Below are 23,950 nucleotides of genomic sequence, written 5' to 3' on the forward strand. Positions count from 1 at the left end.
TTTCTCTAACAGTTAGAGGCATTGAGCATATTTTCATGTGCCTGTTGACCATCTGTATGTTAGAAAGCGATTAATTATTGATTCAATTTCTTTAATAAATATAGGCCTATTCATTCATATGGTTTATTTCCCCTTCTGTGAGATTTGGCAGATTGTGTCTTTCAAGAAATTGGTCCATTTTGGGCTTCCCTGGTGGTGCAGTGGTTAAGAATTTGCCTGCCAATGCAGGGGACATGGGTTTGAGCCCTGGTCCAGGAAAATCTCACATTCTGTGGAGCAGCTAAGCCCATGTGCCACAACTACTGAGGCTGTGCTCTAGAGCCTGTGAGCCACAACTACTGAGCCTGTGTGTCACAATTATCGAGGCTGTGTGCCACAGCTACTGAAGCCGGTGTGCCTAGAGCCCATGCTCCGCAACAAGAGAAGCCACCACAATGAGAAGCTCATGCACTGCGGCGAAGAGTAGCCCCTGCTCACCACAACTAGAGAAAGCCAGCACACAGCAAGAAAGACTCAACACAGCCAAAAAAAAAAATAAAAATAAATTAGTTAATTAAAAAAAAGAAATTGGTCCATTTTATCTAAATTATAAAATGTGTGGGCATAGAGCTGTTCATAGTATTACTTTATTATCCTTTTAATGTCCATGGTATCTGTAATAATGTCTTCTCTTCTTATTCTGATATTAGTAATTCATGTACTTGTTCTTTTTTCTTAGTTAGCCTGGCTAGAGGCACACACACACACACACACACACACACACACAATCAAGTACATTGTTGCTCTTATTTTGAACAAACTGTAATGCATTAGGTCAGTTAAGAATAAGAAAAACAAAAGTTTTTATTTTACTTTTCCTCTGATCCTCTTCCTTTCTTTATATAGATCTAAGTTTCTGACCTGTATCATTTTTCTTCTGGCTAAAAAACTTCTTTTAACATTTCTTACAAGGCAAGTCTAAGTCTGTTGACAACAAATTTTCTGTTTTTGTTTGTCTGAGAAAGTGCTTGTATTTTATGGTTACAAATTTGAAACTGACACTTTCAAATGATTTTTCCTCTGTAGACCATCATATTTTTAATCGATACACTATGCTTTTTATAGGTGCCTGTATACCGAGTAAGCTCACAGTAAATCCTGCTAAGTGAATGATAGTCTCATTTCCAATTTTTCTGTATTGAAATTTGTAAATATAGCAGCCATAATGTTTTCATGAATTTTGTGTCTTTTAACAGATATTTTTTTAAGATGAAACTCATTAAGTAAGTGGTCTATGACTATTGAGAACATTTTTCCAAAGAAAAACGACATAAATTTGTATGTTTTCTCAATTTGATTCCATTTCAATTTAAAACATATAATTATCCAATTAAGAATAGGAGCTCTGGACTTCCCTGGTGGCGCAGTGGTTAAGAATCCACCTGCCGATGCAAGGGACATGTGTTCGAGCCCTGGTCTGGGAAGATCCCACATGCTGTGGAGCAACTAAGCCCATGCACCACAACTACTGAGCCTGTGCTCTAGAACCCCCGAGCCACAACTGCTGAAGCCCAAACGCCTAGAGCCCGTGCTCCACAACAAGAGAAGCCACCGCAATGAGAAGCCTGTGCACCGCAAGGAGGAGTAGCCCCGCTCACCGCAACTAGAGAAAGCCTGCGCACAGCAACGAAGACACAACGCAGACAAAAATAAATAAATAAATTTATAAAAAGAAAAAAAAAGGAAAAAAAGAAAGCCCATGGGCAGCAGCGAAGACCCAACACAGCCAAAAATAAATTAGTTAATTTAAAAAAATAGGGGCTCCATCAAAAGAGTATTTTTGTAAATCAAGATATCTAAAAACACAATTAGAAAACTTCAGAGCTAAATACTGTTCCCTGTGTGACTCAGATTAATTTTTCAGTTCCTCTCTTGCTTTTATAGGAATACATTTCAGTAAATTTCTGCTTTTAAACTTTGTTTTTATAATTGGGACTTTTTAAAGGAAATAACAAAAGCTAAAACTTTTGGTATTCCATTCATTGAATATTTGACTAAAAATTTCCAAATGATGCTGAACAAAAGGTAAATTTAGAAATTTTATTTATTTATTTTATTTATTCTTTTTTAAGTTTATTTATTTTTGGCTGCGTTGGGTCTTCGTTGCTGCACATGGGCTTTCTCTAGTTAGGCGAGCGGGGTCTACTCTTCGTTATGGTGCACAGGCTTCTCATTGTGGTGGCTTCTCTTGTTGCGGAGCACAGGCTCTAGGCACGTGGCCTTCAGTTGTTGTGACTCACTGGCTTAGTGGCTGCATGGCATGTAGGATCTTCCAGGACCAGGGCTCAAACCTGTGTACCCTGCATTGGCAGGCAAATTCTTAACCACTGCGCCACCAGGGAAGTCCCAGAGAATTTATTTATAAAATGTTCAATACAATGTAGAACATTAGGTTAATTTACAGAGTATTTTTAAAGGCTCAAGCTTTCCTAAAATTTGATTGATGGTGCAAAAATAATTTTATCTTCAATATTAACTTTTTAAATTAATTCACAGTGACATTTGCAAAATGTCAAATGTTTCACTTTAGGCAGAATACTCCCAGAAGCTTTATTTATTTATTTTAACATCTTTATTGGAGTATAATACAATGGTGTGTTAGTTTCTGCTTTATAACAAAGTGAATCCGTTATACATATACATATGTCCCCATATCTCTTCCCTCTTGCGTCTCCCTCCCCCCTACCCTCCCTATCCCACCCCTCTAGGTGGTCACAAAGCACCAAGCTGATCTCCCTGTGCTATGCAGCTGCTTCCCACTAGCTATCTATTTTATGTTTGTTAGTGTGTATATGTCCATGCCTCTCTCTCGCTTTGTCACAGCTTACCCTTCCCCCTCCCCATATCCTCAAGTCCGTTCTCTAGTAGGTCTGTGTCTTTATTCCCATCTTGCCCCTAGGTTCTTCATGACATTTTTTTTTTTAGATTCCATATATATGTGTTAGCATACAGTATTTGTTTTTCTCTTTTTGACTTACTTCACTCTGTATGACAGACTCTAGGTCCATCCACTTCACTACAAATAACTCAATTTCATTTCTTTTTATGGCTGAGTAATATTCCATTGTATATATGTGCCACATCTTCTTTATCCATTCATCTGATGATGGACACTTAAGTTGTTTCCATCTACAGGCTATTGTAAATAGAGCTGCAATGAGCATTTTGGTACATGACTCTTTTTGAATTATGGTTTTCTCAGGGTATATGCCCAGTAGTGGGATTGCTGGGTCATATGGTAGTTCTATTTTTAGTTTTTTTAAGGAACCTCCATACTGTTCTCCATAGTGGCTGTATCAATTTACATTCTCACCAACAGTGCAAGAGGGTTCCCTTTTCTCCAAACCCTCTCCAGCATTTATTGTTTGTAGATTTTTTGATGATGGCCATTCTGACTGGTGTGAGATGATATCTCATTGTAGTTTTGATTTGCATTTCTCTAATGATTAATGATGTTGAGCATTCTTTCATGTGCTTTTTGGCAACCAGAAGCTTTATTTTGAATCCATTAGTTAGATTAAAAAATCTAAGCCTTATTGAAATTACTTTAAATGATTGTCTACTTTTGATATATGATCATATTGAGATAAAACTGGCATCATTAACTTATCACTTCAGTTTTCTTACATGAACAAGAAAACTTGGAATCAAAAATGAACTAAATTAATTTTGAAGAGCAGTTATTTAATCAATATGAAATTACATTTAAATGTACCTGTTGTAGTTGCACTTGCTGAATCATCTCTGGGCATCACTTTCTTGCAATCACTATCAAGGCGACTTTGAATTAAGTGCTGAAGCTTCTTTAGTATATTTGTGTCTGGTTTTCATATGGTCACTGATATTGCTACAGCCCCATGGTGGATGCTAAGTGTCAACATTTTGTGTAAGTTACACTTTATATTTTTTTTAGGCAGGGAAATTCAGTGCTTAATTTTTCATTAAACATGCACTTTTATTACTTTTCTAGCTCACTGCTGCTGAAAAGATTTATTGAAAAAATAAAAACTATATTATCAAACAAAATAAATAAGTAGTTGTAGATTTATACCCTGCAGTAAATGACAAGACCACTGTAACAAGATCTACTAATCTAAGACTAATTTACTCATAAACCTGTGCTCAGTCATAAACCTGTGCTCATGCATATTTTTCATGTTCACCTGACTTATGTTTCCCGTGTTTCCTACTGACCTAACTCACTGACTAGCTGCTTGTATCTTCATGCATCTTGCAAGCCATGGTGGTGTTCATGGCAAAACTGGCTGGTACACCAAGTGGCCAGCTGCAGCAATAGCTTCCAGTACTTTTCCTACCACTACCCTATACCAGGAGTTAGCCATCTCCTCTATACAACACATTTTTTTTTAACAAGCAAGTATCCTGCATGTTGAAAGGGAAACACTAGTTATATTTCATCTGGAAAGGGTTTGGAAGAAAGAGATGAATTACACGTTTTAAAGTGAAAACTCTGCTTACTGCCTATGCATCTTCCACATTACTAGACAAGGCCATGGCAGGAGGAGCTGGAAGTACAAAGTGGAGATCTTGCAAACCCGTCCTGGCTTATTGTAATTAAAATGATATTGACAGTACTTCATTAAAAATGAAAAATCCAGGGCACATGCTAGATCAAATGTGATGCTGCTGGGACCATAACCACAATCCAAGATTGTCCTATGGAAACCAAGAAGGTTCTGGAGAAACGGATGCATGATTACCCCAGTATTAGATAGTCAAGCAGAGATAGTCATGTAGGCAGTTAGATAAAAGAGCCTGGAGTTCCTGGGAGGCAACTCTTCTGGAACACATTTGGAAGTCTATGCGTTTGGGAATCATCAATATGTACATCATATTTAGAGCCATATATCGGATGGGGTCACCTATGGGAATAAGTGTAATCAGGGAAGAGAAGAGGCCCAAGGACTGTGAGCTGGGCATACTCCATCATGGGGAAGGGGGCGAAGATGAGGAACCAACAACAGAGACTGAAAATTGAAACAATTGCAGAATGTCACTTATCAGATTGCAAAGAGTACTTGAATTTCAGAGAGCCAGAATATTCCCTGAGTGCTTGCTATCTGCTTGGAGACTTCATACCCTTGCAGGGTTGCTGAAAAAGAAGTTGAACTCAAATATACCTATAGGCCTGGGCAAAGAACACAAACCCCTGATGCAGGTCAGTATAAAAGCAGAGGGAGGAATGAAGGGTGTGCCAAACAGGAGAAGGCAGGCTTCTTCTAAAGGAATGTAGAAAGCACTTTTCACAATTCTGTGAACCAAAGAAATTATGTCTGTGGGCCAGATATGGCCCATGGGCCCTAAGTTTGCTATACCTGCTGCACGTTAAAACTTTTCAAAAGATATTCACATGTTTCCATGGAGGGTCAGTGCATCCCAGGGCCACGTAAATATTAAGCGGCAGATCCTGGGATGGAAACAAGTCAGTGGACTGCAAAGCTGGCGTTCTTTTCACCGCACCAGACTGCTACCCTGGAATTTCGGAAACCAAACCTCGCTGGAAATTGACTGATAAATCTAAGCATCGAGCTGGCTATGTCTGTGTGTCTGTTGAAGTGAAGGTAAAAAGTGGAGAAAATTATATTTTATTTGTTCCAGAATATTCTCACTGGTAGTTTTAAATATTTCCCTTCCTACTGCATCCAAGTACTAGAAAATGGTGACACTTCTTTGTATTTTTTACTAGAAGAAGTCCCATGTCTTTGAAGTCTGAAGGAAAGGTATGGAACCCAGGGCCACAGATGTAAGAAGAGGATCACAGAAGCATCCAGGAATTTTAAGGGCCTTACACAGTATTAATGGCTCTCAACATGACTCTGAAAGGTTGAATGACCCCAAAATGCTCCTCATTGTTCTTGGAGCCAATGACGTTTTTATTTATTTCCTTGCTGGTTTACCTCTGGATTCAGGCTGTCTGTTTATACTAGATGGCATAAGTGTTCCCTCTTGGCTGTGCCTCTTGTTTTTCCTGTGGAACCCACAAGGGGTAGTGGTTAGCACGTTGACTTTGAGTCAGCAGGCTGGTGTATGGGGCCAGGCTTGGCCACGTACTAGCAATGTGGCCTTCGGGCAAGTCACCCAATCTTTCTGGGCCTTGTTTTTTTCTTTTTTAAATTCTAAAATAGGGATAAAAACACCTTTCCCCATTATTTCCATAGGTGGTTGAGAACCTACAATAGAATGTGTGTGATTTCGTCTATTTGAGAACACGTTATTAACTCTCTGAGCGTAAGGATTCTTATTTTAAAAGCAAGTAGGGTGAAAGAAGTATGCTGGTGTGGAGAGAGGAGATTTGCAAGCAAGGGAAGAAAGAGAGATGGCCAACTTATATCAAAAAACCCATAGGGAGTTAACTCCAAACTTTCTGTGCTTTAAAAGTTCATGAATTTTTTAGTGTTTCGAAGGTAATCATGTGTACCCAGGGAATGAGAACAAAATGTCAGGGCAGGGAAAGGGAGGAGATCAGCTTTCTGTCCAGCTGTGAGTTTTCTCACTGTGACTCTAAAGCAGAGGGAGATCCAGTGTTCTGGAGTTCCTGGTCCTTCTGAAATTACATGACTGAAAATATGACTGCGGATGGTACTTTCAGTGCTGGGGAAAAAGGGTTCTAGATAGGTTTGAACTTTTAAATGAGATCATTTTTTCTCTTTTTTAAAATTGAAGTGTAGTTGATTTACAATGTTATGTTAATTTCTGCCATACAGCAGACTGATTCAGTTATATATATATATAGAGATATATATATATTCTTTTCCATTATGGTTTATCACAGGTTATTGAATATAGTTCTCCATGCTATACAGTAGGACCTTGTTGTTTATCCATTCTATATATTGTTATAATAGCTTGCATCTGCTAATCCCAAACTCCCAGTCCATCCCTCCCCCATCTCCCTCCCCCTTGGCAACCACAAGTCTGTTCTTTATGTCTGTGAGTCTGTTTCTGTTTCGTAGGTAAGTTCATTTGTGTCATAGTTTAGATTCCACATAAGAGAATCTTATAGGCAAATGGATAAGGCAAGGAGGCTGTCACTCAAATCAGTTTGCACAGTACTGTCGTTCACGGGACTTTCCACATCCCATCTCTTCTTCCCTCATAACAGCAACACTATGCAAACGGGGCAGATATTATTGTCCTTGTTTTATAACTAAGCCAGCTCAGGACATATTGGCTGAGAGCTGGTAAATGGCAGAATGTAGATAAGAATGTGGGTCTGCTGTCTTACTCTGCTCTTTACCTACCAAGCTATCCAGGGTCCATATTTGTTGACGCCTAGAGAGGTTAAGTGACTTCTGAAAGGTCACACAGCAATAAATAGCAGAGCCAGGACTTTATTCCAGGCATTCAGACTCTGTATCCCATGCACTTTCCACTATTCCACTCAGCTTCCTTAAGGGGCAGTAGAAAGGTTATCTGACAACAGCTGGGCACTCAGCAGGTGCCAGGGCAACACCCGAGCCTCACTGAGATGGCATTCAACGGCACTGGGTGATACACCTGGGCCTACCACACCTGCCTAGAAACGTGCCACACAGCCTTCACTACGTGGTTAGGTGCTGCTTTTGAAGTTTTGTATTTTTATGTCCCTTCTTAAGGACCCTCCTACTGAGGACTAGAAGAGAATATCAAAAGAAGAAAATCAAACAGTCTCATACAGTGGGTCTGGTATGAGAACACAGTGGCATGGGGTAGAATTCAAGAGTTTTTGACAAACAGCTGAATTACTAGGTTGGAGGAGAAAGGCCTGTGTTACGCCAGGGGAACTATAGAAGGCAGCTCAGGGTCCCCATGACAGAGAAACAAAGCAGAGGGGGCCCTGGTAACTTGCAATGGGTATAGACCCTCTCTGAGGTTTTGACAGCATAGAGATGGGGACAATTTTGTGGTGCCTTGGAAATTTTTAAGTAATTAGTGGGTTCCCTCGAATGACCAGGGAACAATAAATTTCTTACACACAATAACATATTCAAATAAACAGGGAATGTCTTTAATGAGGTAGAGATCATTTAATAAATGCTTTGCCATGGGGAGAGCAATAGGTCTGACGTAGAGAAAGAGAGCGGTGGGGGATAGTAAGGGAATGTCTAGGGTATGTCAGGGGAAGTGCTGATGTTATCGATAATATCTCACTGTAGGGGAGAGAACTGATTGAATTCATAGCAGGTGAGTTAGAATTGATCAAACTTGCTTTTCATTTCCACTGTATTTTATATTGCAAAACAAGTTTTCTGGAGCTGTTTTTTGTGGGAAGGTTAAGCAGCACAGAGTATTCTATTAGGCCAGAGGAGAAAACATTGGTCTGTCCAATTCTCCAATGGTCTGTTGTACTTTGTTCTGAATGCAGCGTCACTAACTGCCATGGGAGGGGTGCATGTGTCTAGCAAGGTTTAGTCTTGTCGACAGTGCTGCAGTTTTCTTATTCATCTCTTCGTTACAGCTAACACTATCAATACTGCCCAAGGGATTGGAAAGACTGATGGGAAATAAATAAGCAGGGTTTCTGAGTTAGGCTTTAGTTACAGTTTCTTTTGTGTGTGTGTACATACATATTCAGAGAATCAAGTGGCCTTCACTGGTAATTTTTAGTTTGCTAGAACATGAAAGTGGAATTCCCAGGAATGAACCATAATGACACTTTTAAAGAGAGAATATTTGGGGGAAAAACCCCTATAAAACATTTTCAATTTAGTTCTACACATGAAGAAAGACAATGAACCTATAGCATGAACAGTGGCCTGGGAGGGAGAAGATGTGGGTTCGAATCCTGACTCACCTTTACTGAAGTATAGGCTTGTTTTCAACCTGGACTTCCTTAGAACAAGAGGTGTAAAGAAGAGAGATGGTGTGTAAGGCCCCTTCCAGCTCTGATTTTTGAACCTGTGATTCATTCTGATGAATGGAGAGCAAAATGTTAATTATTCCGGAACTGTTCATCCTTTCTGTAGAATTTTAGAGCTGAAAGAAACCTTTTGGGCCAATCTCAGATAAGTTACATCATTTGATTGAGGCTGTGCATTTAGTTTTTCCTAGTGCTGGGTCTAGAGCCAGGAAATTGATTCCTAGCCTAGTGTACCTTCTAGTCCATCTGATTTCCCATCGTTTTGCAAGTATTGAGCACCTACCACGTGTGAGACCCTGTGTCTAGGCACTGGGGATATTAGAAATCCAGTCCTGTTCTTAAGGAGGTCATGGTCTAACTGGGGAGAAAATACACCTGCCTGGGGAGGGAGCCGTCAACACAGCACCAGTGGCCTCTCTCTTGTCTTGATTTTAGTGATACTCTCCTGGCTTTCTTCTACATCTCTGGCAGCCTTCCTGAAACCATGTTTAAAAATTTTTTAAATCTGTCTCTAGAGAAAAGAAAGTCTGCATTGCTCCCTTCACACCACCTACGCTTTAGGTCTAAATTCCAGCTGTCCCAGAGACTGACGACATCTGTAGGCAGTTCTTCTGTGTCATGGCAGAGTGACAACCCCTGTGTTTCTTTTCAGCATCTCCAAAAGATGTTCCTAAAATGCTGTTTGGCTGAGTTACTGCACATGATGAGCCAAAAATTAACCCTGGCTCTTCTCCTAACTTGCTTTTGGAAAAGTGATGGAACCAGTCAGTGCCTTGGTTTTCCAGTTGCAAACTGGAAATAATACTTGCCAACGGATCCTCTTCTAAATGTGAGAGTTCATCAGGGTTGAGAACTATTATACAAAGCCCTCTCCCGCAGGCAATTACATCCATTCTTGTGGCATCAGTCCCCCTCTACATAGCAATGAGTCCACCATCCCACTGGGTGCCCCATCCGGAATACTGGGAGCTAGCACACTCTTCTTCCTACCCCCACCTGCATATCCACCTAGTCACCAAGTCCTAACAGCTAACACCTACATTTCTCTCAAATCCATTTTCCCTAGTTACGCCTCTGTTTTCTTTCCATGGGCTTCCCTCCCAGCACCCTCCTCCAAATCCCTGGCTTTCCTTCAGCACATTCTCCACACCAGCAGTGTCCCAAGGGCCGGGTGGAAGGAAAGATCTGCCCACGTGCAGTCAGTAAGGGGATGCACTGACTGTGAAGAATCAGTCTGTTTTTTTGTCATCACCATGCACTGGAAATGCTAAATAATTTTGGCAATAAAGTACTAATCCTTGAAAAAAATCTTTTGATGGTTTTAATTCTATACAATTGCTGTAGCTGCTGCTGAATTTTAATAATGAATATACAAGCTTTAAATTAGTCATTTTAATACTAAAATTAAAATGGAAATTGGGGGGGTTGGGATGAATTGGGAGATTGGGATTGACATATATACACTAATATGTATAAAATAGATAACTAATAAGGACCTGCTGTATAGCACAGGGAACTCTACTTCATTTCACTGTACAGTAGAAACTAACACAACATTGTAAAACAACTATACCCCAATAAAAACAAAACCACATAAATACCAAGAAGTGCAGAGCCATAAAGTTATATTTCTTCTTTTTTTTTCAGCTTCACTGAGGCATAATTGACTAATAAAATTATAATAGATTTTTAAAAAAAGAAAATTTTAAATTACAAATGTGGCTTATATTACATGCTTATTTTATTATTTTTTTGTGTTAAACTATTTTATCATATGCAATTTATTATATAGTATAGTGTGTTGGTCTAGAGACTTCAATTTTGAGCAGATAGATGGGGGTGGGGAGAGATAGATATAGATATATTGGTTCTAAAAGATGAAAACTTCAAAACCCAAAATTTTGAAGTCTTATATATATGCAAAAATTAATATTGTCTGTGTAAAACTGGAAAAAAAAAAAAGGAAATTAACTCAGAGAGCTCCCAGTTATACAATGAGCTCCTCAACATAGCAGGTACTTCAAACCAATCTGCATTGGTTTGAAAGTTAAGTTCATGATGGTTCAGGATCAGAGGTTGTGGATTAGTTCTAGTTCATGTCTCCAATCCTTATGTAACTACACATTCAAGCACTTAACCAGTAGATCTAAAGTAAACAATAGCACAGCAATTATAAAGATAAGGAAACAGAACTTGAGTTACTTCAATTTTATTATTCTATGCGACCTCATGGAGACTTCATATGCTTAACATTTAAAACAGCAAAACTTTGGTACATGTACTTTTTTGTTCATACATGAAGTTATTTACTACATTTAAATAATGTCTTTAAAATGGAAAGAACTTTTTCAAAGCGATTGCCCTAAAGCTAAACAAGTCCAGAAAATAATAATTGTTATAGAAAATAATTTTGCCCTACAGAGGAGGGGTGTTGTTAAAAGTGATTTACCTCACCTCCACGACGTAGCCACAGTGATCTTTTTTTAAAATTCAAGTCTGATCCTTGCTTAATACCACTGGGTTCCACCCTCATTGTGCCCTGCAAGGCCACACACAGTGTGACCCCTGCCTGTCTTGCTGCCTCATCTGGGTCTCTCCTCCTCACTATCTAAATGCTGGTCACACCAGCCTTTATTCATTTCCTCTGTGCCAAGCTCCTCTGGCCTCAGAGCCTCTCTCACCTGCCACCCTCTCCCTTTACCATGTGAATTCCCACCCTCCTTCACATCTGAGTGTAAATGTCTCTTCCTGGGGAACCCTTCTCTAACTCTCCAGTGTCACCCTGTGATATTGTGATTTATGAGAAATATATATTTGGTCATTCAGATGGAAAAAATATATTTTTTATATATTTTTGGTTTTCATCCATGGTTCCTGGCTCGCAAAACCCTTGGAATTTCCTTAGCGATAAGAGCAATGGGAGCATCTTCTGTTATATTTGGTCTCTTATCTTCAGTTCCTGAAAATGCTTCAGAGCCATAAAGGTGGAACAGGTGTCTTGTTATTCATAACTTTTACATCACAACTGGTTTATGTTAATGAGTGACTTGTGGAGAGCATCTATGGATAGGGGCTGGTTGCCAGGGGAACCAACCATGGAACTTGGGACTTCCAGCTGCCCTCCAGAAAGGAAAGAAGGGCTGGAGTCTGAATCAATCACCAATAGCCAATGATTAAGTCAATCATGCCCATGTACACTTTGCTGTACACCTGAAACTAACACAACATTGTAAACCAACTATACTCCGATAAAACTAAAAAAAAAAAAAATCATCCCATGTAATGAAGCCTTCATAAAAATCTAAAAGGTTTTCTCAGAGAGCTTGCAGGTTGGGGAACCAGAATTCTCCCAAGTGCCACCTGCTGGGCCTCAAACCGCCTGAGGACAGAGCTCCTTTGTTCAGGACTTCACCCTATGTATCACTTCATCTGGCTGTTGATTCGTATCCGTTGATATTCTTTGTAATAAACTGGTAATCTAGTGAGTAAACTGGTTTTCTGAGTTTTGTGAGCCACTCTAGAAAATTAATTGAACCCAAGGAAGGGGTCATGGGAACCTCTGATTTATAGCCAGCCCATCAGAGGCACAGGTAACCCCCTGGGCTTGCAGTTATCATTTGAAGTGGGGGGCGCAGTCTTGTGGGGCTGAGCCCTTAACCTGTGGGATCTGACGCTGTCTCCAGAGTTGAATTGTAGGACACCCAGCTTGTGTTGGAGAATTGCTTGGTGGTTTGGGAACCCCTCCCAAACACATTGCAATTGGGTACAGAACCCTGACACCTAATATAGTGGCCCAGCGTCTTGTACTTTAGCGTTTATCAGGGTTGCTAATTCAGTTTCACAAGTGACTACCTGATTGAGGTCGGCCTCCCCAGCTAGCCTCTGAGTGGCCCCAGGGCTGGCACCATATCTGTGTGGTTCCACCTTCGCCGTTGCCTGAGTTCCTGGCACATGTTGGTGCTCGGGACCAGCCCAGGAAAGGGAACAGCCCTTTCCTGAAGGTGTTGTTGAAGAGGAAGGCTTTAAGTTCCCCGGTTTTATTTATTATTTTTTTTTAACTCCCCCAGAGAAGCAGGTCCAGATCACAGACTGCTGTGTCCTAGAGGATGACTGGCTGGGGGCTCTGGCTTGCCGCCAGCCCCGCTCTCTCACTCTGCACAGCTGCCTTCACGCCAGCCGGGGCTGTGATGGACCAGGGCCTGAAACGATTTTTCCAGCACTGCGGGGCTGTTCTTCAGGTATCGGCACTGGCCCCCTTGTAGAATAATTTTTGCACTGCAGGGAATTGTATGGATTGGATTCTAATGGCTTTCTATCCACTTTCCCCCCTCACTTCCCATAAAACAGTACCTCTTTTGCATGGAGTTATATAAAAAATTTAATATAGTGAATGAGCCACTACATTCACTTGCCTTAAAAAATGAACATGGTATAAAAAGATATCCTTTGAGAAGTTTCACTCTCACCCAGTTGTATTAGTTTGCTTAGGGCTGTCTTAACAAAGGACTGTAATCCGAGTGGCTTAATCCACAGAAATTTATTGTTTCACAGTTCTGGAGGCTAAAAGTCTGAGATCAAGGTGTCCGCGGGTTGGTTCCTTATGAGGCTGTGAGGGAGAATCTGTTCCAGGCCTCTATTCTAAGTTCTGGTCGTTTGCTAACCATCTTTGGTGTTCCTTGTCTTGTAAAGCATCACCCCAATCTCTTTCTTCATCTTCACATGGCATTCTCCCTGTGTGCATATCTATGTCTAGATTTCCCCCTTTTTATAAGGAAATCAATGATACTGGGTTAGTGGGATATTAGGCCCACCCTACTCCATTTTGACCTCATCCAAACCTAACTAATTACATCTGTAATGAACCTATCCCCAAATAAGGTCACATTCTGAGGCACTGGGGATAGCACTTCAAAATATGAAATTCCAGGAATCATACTTCAACTCATAACATATATTCTACATGATATTTTAATTTCTCATTGGACATCTGTGCAGGTGAAAAAACACTTCATAATTTTCTGAGCATAGAATGTAACACTGTTTTATGTATACACTCAAAGTAATTTTTGCGCAGTTTTAATATGCACTAAATTTCTCAGAAATGCAACTACAGATTTATTGAAGAATGAGTGTGCTTGTTTTATTTGGAAATTTACCAAGAGTTGTTCATGTCTTCAGAAAATCATGTCCTTAAAAGCAACACTGTGCATAGTGTTTGGGTCACCAAGACAGCACACCTAAAGCACTTTTCATTTAGAGAAAAATATCAGGCTCCTGCATCTGTGAAAACAATGTGGAATGTGCTTTTTTTGTTACATAGTTTTTCTTCTGTCTGAGGTCGAAAGAATGGATTGCAAAATGTTCTAAGCCAGATTTATAGATATTTCCTCCCAGAATATTATGGGAAACACACACACGCGTGCCTACACACACACACACACGTATATTGTTGGGGAGGAAGAAATTTTCCTCTACCTTTCTAGATTCTTCTGGCTGCTCTAAGAATTAAATTGACATGAGGCAGATTGACAGGAGAAAATCACACAAAATTATAATAACATGTATACATGAGAGAGACCCAGAAAAACTGAGTAACTCACCAAAATGACTGAAACCCTCAACTTAAATACCATCTTCAGCTAAAGATAAAATAGGCCATTGCGGGTAGTGGTTTGGAACTTCAAAGGAGAGGAAGACAAGTTCCATGAAGATGAAAAAGCAAATGTTTATAAACAAATGTTTGCTGGGCCATGCAGAGACAATGAGACACAGAGTGAATTCTGATCTCCAAGGGTTTCTCCCACCACACCTAGCCCATATTCATTGCAGATATCTCTCGTGATGGCTCTATACCCGTCATAGACCAGGCCCTCTTTCTAAATTCTTCAGGCAGTTAGGGGGGAAGGTCAAAGTTTCTTCCTGAGTTTTTTGGGCCTTGATTGTTTTCAACTTGAAATAATCCGCAAGCCAAAGAGAAGTATTGGGGTGGTAAATTTTGCTTCCCTACAATATAAACACCCATACATACATATACATATATATGGTACATATGAGATATATGTATAAAGTTACATATTTGCGTCATCTGGGAAGTACTGAGCATAATGATGTTGTAAAATACCTTGAAGATTCTACTATTACCTTTTAAAATTCCTCTTAAGATCATTAAATTTTTGTTAGTCTCCCTTCGTTTATTTTCATCCAGTTGCTGGGGTCTCTGTATTTTCTGCACAATTTTGTCCCCAAGTTTTCCAAAGCCCAACACATTTTAGTGGTGTCTTCAGTTAAGGGTTTTTAATAGTGGAGAATATACCTGGGAGTTTGAACCTGATGACACTTTAAAACAGTGGGGTCTTAAGTGCCTTGCTTATTAGCATGTGCACATATTAGTTTGAAAATTTGTCTGACAGAAGCTGTCAACAGAGAGTTTTGAATATTCAGTGAGAGTTTCCAACCTTCATCTGAGTTCAGAGATGAAAAATTTAGAAGGACAGAGGGTGTCCACTCTCTGTTGACATTCATGGATCAGTGGGTGTGCAAATATTAGATTCTTTCTGGCTATAATAACAGGCAAACAACAGCAAATCTACTCTCCAGAATAGCAAAATTATGAAATACTCACTCAAAGGGGAATGTGTGTCTTCGTGTGTGTGTGTGTTTAGAATTAATTTTATCCAGGAAACAGCACAGAGAGCACATAGTAGGAGCTCAGTAAGAATTTAATCAAGAATTACAAACATTTTTTCAGAGCTAGAAAGACCTTTAGAGATTATCTAGGTTATTCCACCTGCCTGTCATCCCCCACCTTTTCAAAATGATGATCCTGAGGCCCAAAGAGATTAACTGAGTTGCCAGTGATTGTTCATATACTTGGTCTATTTTGCGGGATCTTACAAAAAACAGTTGTCTTGCATTTTTATACTGATGTCTTTGAGGACTCAACTTGTGAGCCATCGTATGGCTCCCCAAGGAGTGTCACCTTCAAGAATACTTTGCTCTTCACTTTTTTAGCACTTTATTTGTCCACTTCAAATGTCGTGGATTGTTAAACTTTAAGGCAAAACATTCTTTACAGCGACGTTATAAATTGTCCTCTTTATGAGGACCTATGAAATAAATTTCTCAAAAAACTCAGACTGAGGGATATTTGTCATTCTTCTGTGTAACTTGTTTGTGTTTACTTTATGGAATAAAGCACGATTATGCTTTCTTCTTCAACTTTGCTGCTAGGAAATCCAGGCTCAGATTTATGAAATTAAACATCTTAATAAGACCTAGCATGTCATGACTTATAGTTTGTAAACTAACCTAAAACTTTGTCCTTATTTTATTTTTTCGACCTTTTTTTCCTGTTTATTCTTATTTTCTCCCTTCCTTATTTTTATCTTCTTGAACTGTGGGTAGTTTGAAGTTATATGCGATCTTTGTCAATATTATGCTTAACAAGCTTCTTCCGTCTATTATTTATTGCACATCAAAGTATGTGAGGCATTGTCAATAGACTCACTTTAGAATTTGTGGTGAGACAGGCTTAAAAGATAGAGAATCCAAATAAGCTGTCTTTTTAGTATTGAAAAAAATTGGGGACCCTAATAGGTAGGAAGAATATGAAAAGAATAAAGGATTCTTTCAAGTTCTAAGGGGAGCTAAATGGGAAAATAAATTATTGTATTAAACACATACTTAAAAGTACAGTATATCTTAAAAATATACAGTTGACTACGGAACAGTGCAGGTTGGTAAGGCAAGAAGCTGAAACACGGGACCTCTCCCTAGAGTGGTTCATTACCCCCTTTACTATTTTCCCCCTACTTTGAGTAAGCTGTGTTGTGTGCTGATTGTGTGCAATAAACTGAGTGATTCAAGGGAAAAAAAAAGAAGAAGCTGAAACAGTTCGGATAGAATCAGGACTGAAACCCTAGTTCTTTTGATTCCACATATTGTGATTTCTAATCAAACATAGACTCTCCCCCTTTTAGTTAAAAATCTGTAAAATGAAAATACAAGTGCAATATTTATTGAAAAAAAATCCTCGTGTAAGTGGACCCATGCAGTTCAAACCTGTGTGGTTCAAGGGTCAACTCTAATCTGTTAAGCGTGAAAGTAACCCAGAATTCTCTCAAGTGGTATAGTAACCCTGGATGGCAGTTAGAGGCTCAAATCCGACTTGAAAATTACACTATGGTATGACTCAACCCCAGAGATGTGTCATGTTTGATTATCTCCTTCTATAAATTTTATAGTCCTTGTTAAAGATATAAATAGAGCTCTGTCTCACCTACTTTTTGAACAAGAATTTTTGAACTGCCTGCATTTCAGCCGGTCATTCCAGTTGTTAGGGATTTTTAGCAAACTGAGGATGCAGCCCCAAAGATTGCTTGGAAGAGTAGCCTCAAAATTGTTTGGGACGATTTAAATTGTTTTCCTTATGAGTTAATAGATTTTAATCGTAGAAATTAAGAGTGGAAATGTTGATGAGAGTCAAGCCCATGTTATTTTGTGTAAAAATCTGTACATATTTGTGCTATAAGTATTTATAACATTTAAGAGGAATTGGCTTATTAAAATAACATGATGCTTATGATTTTAACTTAAAGTGTATAACTGAACACATGTTTCATTCATATAAGATAGGATTTACATCCTTACGGCTCTGGGGCCTGTTTTTTCTCTTCTTCCATGCAAATAGTGTAAGAAAATGATTGATTAGTGTAACTCAATTACTCACCAGTGAACAGGTTAATGCTTAATTTCTGGGTGCTGTCTCCTCTTGTGTACCAGCTGTCTCATTTTCTCTGAAGGTACTGTGTACTTTCACACCTATGTGTGTTTCTTCAGGCTGTTCCAGACACCCATTGTCCTATTTCTGCTTGGAAAAACTTAACCCATCCTTTAAGGCACAGTGGAAAAGTCCCCTTGGCTAACATCTTCCCCCTCCTCCTCTATAAGCAGGGTTTCCTACATGCTTTGTGTGTTCTGCTTTCCCTGCCTTGAAATAGGTACGTATGGCTGTCTATGGTGTGATCATGCATGCATAAAGGCATAGTGTCCGGTCCATAATAATCACTTAATACATATTAAATTGAGCTAACCTAATGAGTTAGATTGGCATAAGTTAAACATGCTGACCAGCTAGATAAGAGACCATTCATTACTCAGCCATCTCTTATTTAGGATCTCATAGAAACAGAGTTATTTGAAAGATAATCTAGTTATAGCTCACATTTTGTGTTCTATGGAGAATTTAATTTGAAGGAAGGTTTCTGTGGCATAAAACAGCGTGAAAGCCACTTATTCTGGACAAACTCTTTATTTTCCGATGGGTAAACTGAAGACTTTTTAATATAAAATCTAGATAGTATGATTTCTTTTGAAAAATTAAAAGACCGAGCAACATGGTTTCAGTTTCTCATTGTTGGAAAGTGTCAATCTTCTGGAACCTTCTCCAGTTTGCTACAGTCCTCACCACTCCCTGATGCAGAAGCTATCAAAAGCAGCACTAAACCCCCAAAATGATGACTCTGGCGTAGCGAGGAAATACACCTGGCCTTCTCCCTTCACTTGTGTTACCTGACTATCACTGAAGACAATTGAACTTGAGGCTTCAGATTTGCAATAGATGTGTTTCTATGAAGTATTGGGGGGGAAATATTGTTTACAAATTAAACTCCATCTGAAATGCATATAGCATGCTGTTCAGAGGACTCAACTGTAACTGTAAACTAACTCTTCTGTACATCAAATGGGCACACTTGATTATATTTCTATTGCCTTGACAAGATCTACATCTTAGTTTGGCACATAATTCTGAGAGCTCAATTTGTCCTATTAAAATTCTATGAAAATTTCTTCCTTTTATTTTTATGACATTGACTTTTGCACAGGGGAAGCTTGGGTTCAGCGTGATCGTTCTTCCTTTGCAGGTGATCTGTTTGTGTGGCTTTCTTTTGCTGCATGGATAAGATCAGGGTTCTTATACAGTTTGGGGCATGAAAACAAAACTGTTGCCAAGACAAGTTGAAGACTGAGCAGCAATAACTTTTGCCAGGGGCATGGTGAGCTCATAAGAGTTGTAAATTTAGGCTTTTTTTTTTACCCTATCAAGTTTTCCTTTTTGCCTATAGTTTCAAAAAACTTTTATTGATGTATCAATTTCATATAAAATTTACACATGCTAAGTGGTAAACGGTTTAATGATTTTTGGTTTCAGAACATTTTCATCATCCCCAAAAGTCCCTTTGTCCTCATTTGCAGTTAATCCCTGCTCCCCCCCAACCCCCAGTCCTAGCAAAGCCTGAGCCAGGAATATACTTGCCCCAGTCATGACCTCAACCTTGGGCAGGGCCCTCCTTATTCACTCATCACTGAGGTCATCACTTCCACCAACAATGCCATTGGACATGGGTGTTGCGATCACTCCAAGTGGAGCAAACTCCCTTCCACCGAAGCCCAGCCTGTCCCCTGCCCTGGCAGAATCCCTGTGCCTACTGAGCTGGAAGGGCTCCAGGCAAGAATGCTTCAGACTCCCACTGTTCCTACTTCAAGTTCAGCTGTTTTTTAAGCACAAATGTTTCACAGATTGTTGTTCGCAGTTGTTTTGGGGAAAAAGATTCATTGACCTCCTCATTCAGCCATTAGCCAGAAAGCTCACTTTTATATGTTTTTTTCTTCAATGATATCAACGGCCAGCTGATTGGAACTTTGTAATCTATCGCTATCTCTTTTTATCTTACCATCTTCAACTGTTTGCTCTGTACTGCCTTCAAGATGGGCGTTAATTAGCTATTGCAATATTAGATTTCTTTACATTTATATTGTTTCCTTGCTATCTACCTTTTTATATCAACCTGGTATCTCAGTTCTGTTTTTATCAGGGGTTTTTTCTTAATTTTATGAAATTACTTTCCTTCTGTGTTTTTGAAACTAGATGTGCTTTTAAAATTTTTATCTGACTTCATAGTATTAATAATTTTTCTCTGCATTTTTGGAGCAAGAATATTCTTCTTTGATTTTCAAATGCTGCATGTTATATAATTTTCCTAATTATTCAATTTGAATAAAGAAGATAGATCCTGGTCTAATATTTGCCTGATAGGACCCATATTCTATTTGGATTCTCTTACCATCTACCAACGTACCATCAGAATTCTTTTTCAGGAAAAAAGCTAGAGGCCAAGCAGATGCACACATCCCTAGCATTTAAGTTTTTAATGTCTAGAAGACATTTATCCTGTTCAACATTACTTTATTGAGGGAGGCATGACTACTTTTCTTCCTATTACCTGATTTTCTAACTCTGAGCTAGTGTATTTATTACTGGAAACTTTGAATTAGCATGTAGCTCTTGCTTTGTTGGAAGTAGACCATGGGTAATCCAGTCTCCAAAGTGGATTGCTTCCTCTTTCTGCCCCCCACCTACTCATGCCTTGACACCACAGGGTACAATATTGATTGACCCTTGAGCTCATGACCAAGTTCAACTACTGGGTGTTATAAGACTCCAAAGTGAATCTAGCAACAAAGCACTGAAAAATCCTCAGGGAAGAATTCCTTTAGGGAGGAAGATTCCCCTCAGGAACTAGGTCTCTAATGTAATAGTTAATTTTTATGTTTGTATTGCTGTCTTTCAGAGACCCTTATATGACCTCACTGGCCATCATTTCTCAGTATGACCCATCTACGTTACAGTTAGGACTAATTCCTCCCAATGATTAAAAAAAAATCCTTGATATCATTGATTTCGTTTCTACTGCTATTGTATTTTCCTACCACATTGATCAAAGGGGGAAATTAGCAACCTGATACTATATACTAAAAATTTCCAAATATTGGCTAAACTAATGAAATGTTTTCATGTTCAGAGGGAATTTTTTTCTATGACCCTTAATATTTTTAGCTTAAGTCCCTAAAAAATACAATTTCTGCTCTACTTTAAGTACAAAGAAATACCTTGGAGGGGCGTGTACTAGGGCAGCGAATCTGAAATTTTAATACACAGTGCTTCTGAAACTTTAACGTGTGCACAAATCTCCCGGGGATGCTGTTAAAATGCAGACTCTGCAATTCTCACAAGCTCCCTGGTTACGTGGCTACTGCTGTTAAGAGCTTCCAGTAAGGTGCTGGAAGAGCTAGCATGATTTGGAGCCAGCCTGGGTTTGGATTACCATTCAGGAAGATACAAACAGGGAAAATTCTGCAACATCTCCATTTCCAGACTCACCGAGGGCCTAGTGTTCTGTGACCCCTGCCCCCAAAGCGGAGACTGTCACCAAATGATTACTCTGTCAGTAATCGTGTGCCATTTCACATTCAACGACTCATGGCCTTTTTTTATCTGGGAGGAGATTGTTAGAGGAAGGAGGTGGCCGCCACAGATAAGACTTATCATTTTCATGATACCAATCATATGTATTTATTTATTTATTAAAAGCTTATAAGAGTTTGAGTTTGTTGTATAGCAGGTGACGTCAAAATTCAGACAGCCCTCTGAGGCCGTAGATACAGGAGCGAGAGATTCCATATCTCCACAAAAGTATTTCTGAAAAGAATGCAATTTTCCTAGGAAAATAGCCAAGGGTGTGTTTGGAGCTATGGGAAAAGAAGCAGCAGGCTGGCTCTGCTCTAGAAGAACAGAGTTGTGGATGTTTCAACACTCAATACAAATAAATACCCTTATTGATTTGGAAGATTTAACAGTCAGTAAAATAAATGCCCCTATTGATTTGGATAATATGTTATAGAACTCCCCTCAAAATAGGTTCCACTGTAGTCTTTTGTTTGGCAATTTGGGCATTTGCATGGTGTCAAACTTAAGTCAGAGTTAATTTTCAGGGTAAGACTGCTTTGATCCCCCTGCCTGCTTGTCATCCACTATTTTCTAGAACTCTTGTCCAGCATAATTACTTCCTTATTCTAATATTTTCTTTAGAGAATCTTCTTCATGACTGATAGTTTCAGTTTATGGGTTATGTTGTGGCTAAGAATTACAAGGCAGTTATCTGGAAATGCCTAAAAAGTGTGTCTGGCTTCTTTCTTTTTTATTTTAATTGGTATAGTTGATTTACAATGTTGTGTTAGTTTCAGGTGTACAGCAAAGTGGCTTCTTTCACTTAGCATAATGTTTTTAAAGTTCATCCATGTTGTAGCATGGATCAGTATTTCATTCTTTTTTTATGGATGAATAATTCCTTTGTTAATTGATAATACCACATTTTGTGTATCCATTCATCAATTAATTGATGGCCATTTGGATTGTTTCCACTTTTTGTCTACTATGGACAGTGTTGCTATGAGCACTTACTTACAAGTTTTTGTGTGGATGTATGTTTGTTTTCAGTTCTCTTGGCTATGTACCTGGGAGTTTAATTGCTGAGTCGTATGAGAACTCTATATTTGACTTTCTGGGGAACTGCTAGACTCTTTTCCAAAGCAGCTACGTCATTTTACAATCCCATTGCAGTTGGTTTTTACATTCTTCTTTCATTTAATTATTCTTCTATAATGGGCATATATTATTTTAATAATTAGGAAAAAAGTGATTTTTTAAAAATCTGTGAGCCCCAATCTGTGGGCCACAGGCCTGTTGCGATGGGCTTTTAATCCGTTTGGGTACCAGTTTTGTCTTTAAACTGAGCAAAGACCCCCTTATGCTATATATAAAAGCTATTGTGATCAAAAAGGAACAAATTCTTTGTTGGAGGAAAGAATCTGCTCCTAGTCAGTTTGTCCAAAACGATAGACATGTTGCAAAGAGTTGTGGACTAAATGTTCTTCACAGGATTTCTCTACGTGAGTTATTGAGTTCCTATCCTGAGTGTTCTCTGTTACATGTACCTGTGAAAGTACAGTAAAACCACCTCTGCTGATCAGGTGACTGAGAATAGGGAAGGGGAGAAGAGGGATGGGAAAACCTGTGAGTGGAAAAAAATCCATTTCAGAACATTTGGGATATGTTGCTATGTCTATACAACTATCTATCTGTATATGTCTATCTCTATACCCATATCCATGTCAATAACTATATCTGTTGAAGTTGGCCATCAGAATTTTGACTCATTCAGAGTCCTGAAGTGATTTGCTTAAATAAATAATATAACCTATATGTAAAAGAATGTTTCTTAGTAGCATGCGGGAACCTAAAACAACTTAAGCATCTATTTCTTGTCTGTCACAATTATGTGTGACAAATTGGTGGAACTCAATTTATGTGACTTTTAAGGCTCATTAACAGTGCTATGCTGAGGTATATTGGAACCAGAGGCAAAAGGAAAAATAAGTAATACTGATCCTGATTTTGGTGAAAGTTTTGACATTTTGTTCATCATAGATTTTGTGTGCATTAATTTTGATTTTTTTTTAAATATTGCACTAAATATTATATATCTTGATAACTGAGATTTTGGTACTCTCTTAAATTGTGTGCCCAAGGGGAGTGCTTCATTGGCTTCACCTTAGTCCCAGCTCTGACGTTGACTATATTTAGAGTTCCTTAGGTAAAGGAGCTAGAAAACTGAGTGGCAACTTATTCATGGAGAAACTGAGACATGGATTAGATCATATGATGTAGTCATATAGTGACTAATGGGGAATCAGAAGAGTAACCCATCACTCCTATTCTTATATCAAACTATGGGTGATACGTCCCTGTTATATATTTACTGAGGTTTGATCCCTTCACCTTAATTCCAATTTCAAATATTTGATTAAAAAATGAAATATTTCTGGGCTTCCCTTGTGGCACAGTGGTTGGGAGTCTGCCTGCCGATGCAGGGGACGCGGGTTCGGGCCCTGGTCCGGGAGGATCCCACGTGCCGCGGAGCGGCTGGGCCCGTGAGCCATGGCTGCTGAGGCTGCGCGTCCGGAGCCTGTGCTCCGCAACGGGAGAGGCCACGACAGTGAGAGGCCCGCGTACCGACAAAAAAAAAAAAAAAGGAAAAGAAATATTTCTAACTCTTTCAATATTGTCTCTCTAATTTTTTAATACTTACGAAGTAGGTAAAAGTTTTCCCAGTCACTAGCAATTTAATCCTCATTCCTGAACTTTCAGAGTTT

General features: G+C 39.1%; 1 protein-coding gene across 2 annotated transcripts in view; it reads left to right on the plus strand.

Annotated features, from left to right (window-relative positions):
* The window catches only part of LOC109550734 (uncharacterized), a 105,012-nt gene that overhangs the window by 49,167 nt on the left and 31,895 nt on the right, over nucleotides 1-23,950 (plus strand). The window contains exon 5 of one of the 2 annotated variants that reach the window (XM_019940341.3): nucleotides 12,967-13,137. In XM_019940341.3, the coding sequence (XP_019795900.3) occupies nucleotides 12,967-13,137 (171 nt within the window). The other variant, XM_073806036.1, reaches the window with a different exon arrangement.

The sequence above is a fragment of the Tursiops truncatus genome, chromosome 6 (assembly GCF_011762595.2).
Source record: "Tursiops truncatus isolate mTurTru1 chromosome 6, mTurTru1.mat.Y, whole genome shotgun sequence".
NCBI classification, from domain to species: domain Eukaryota; kingdom Metazoa; phylum Chordata; class Mammalia; order Artiodactyla; family Delphinidae; genus Tursiops; species Tursiops truncatus.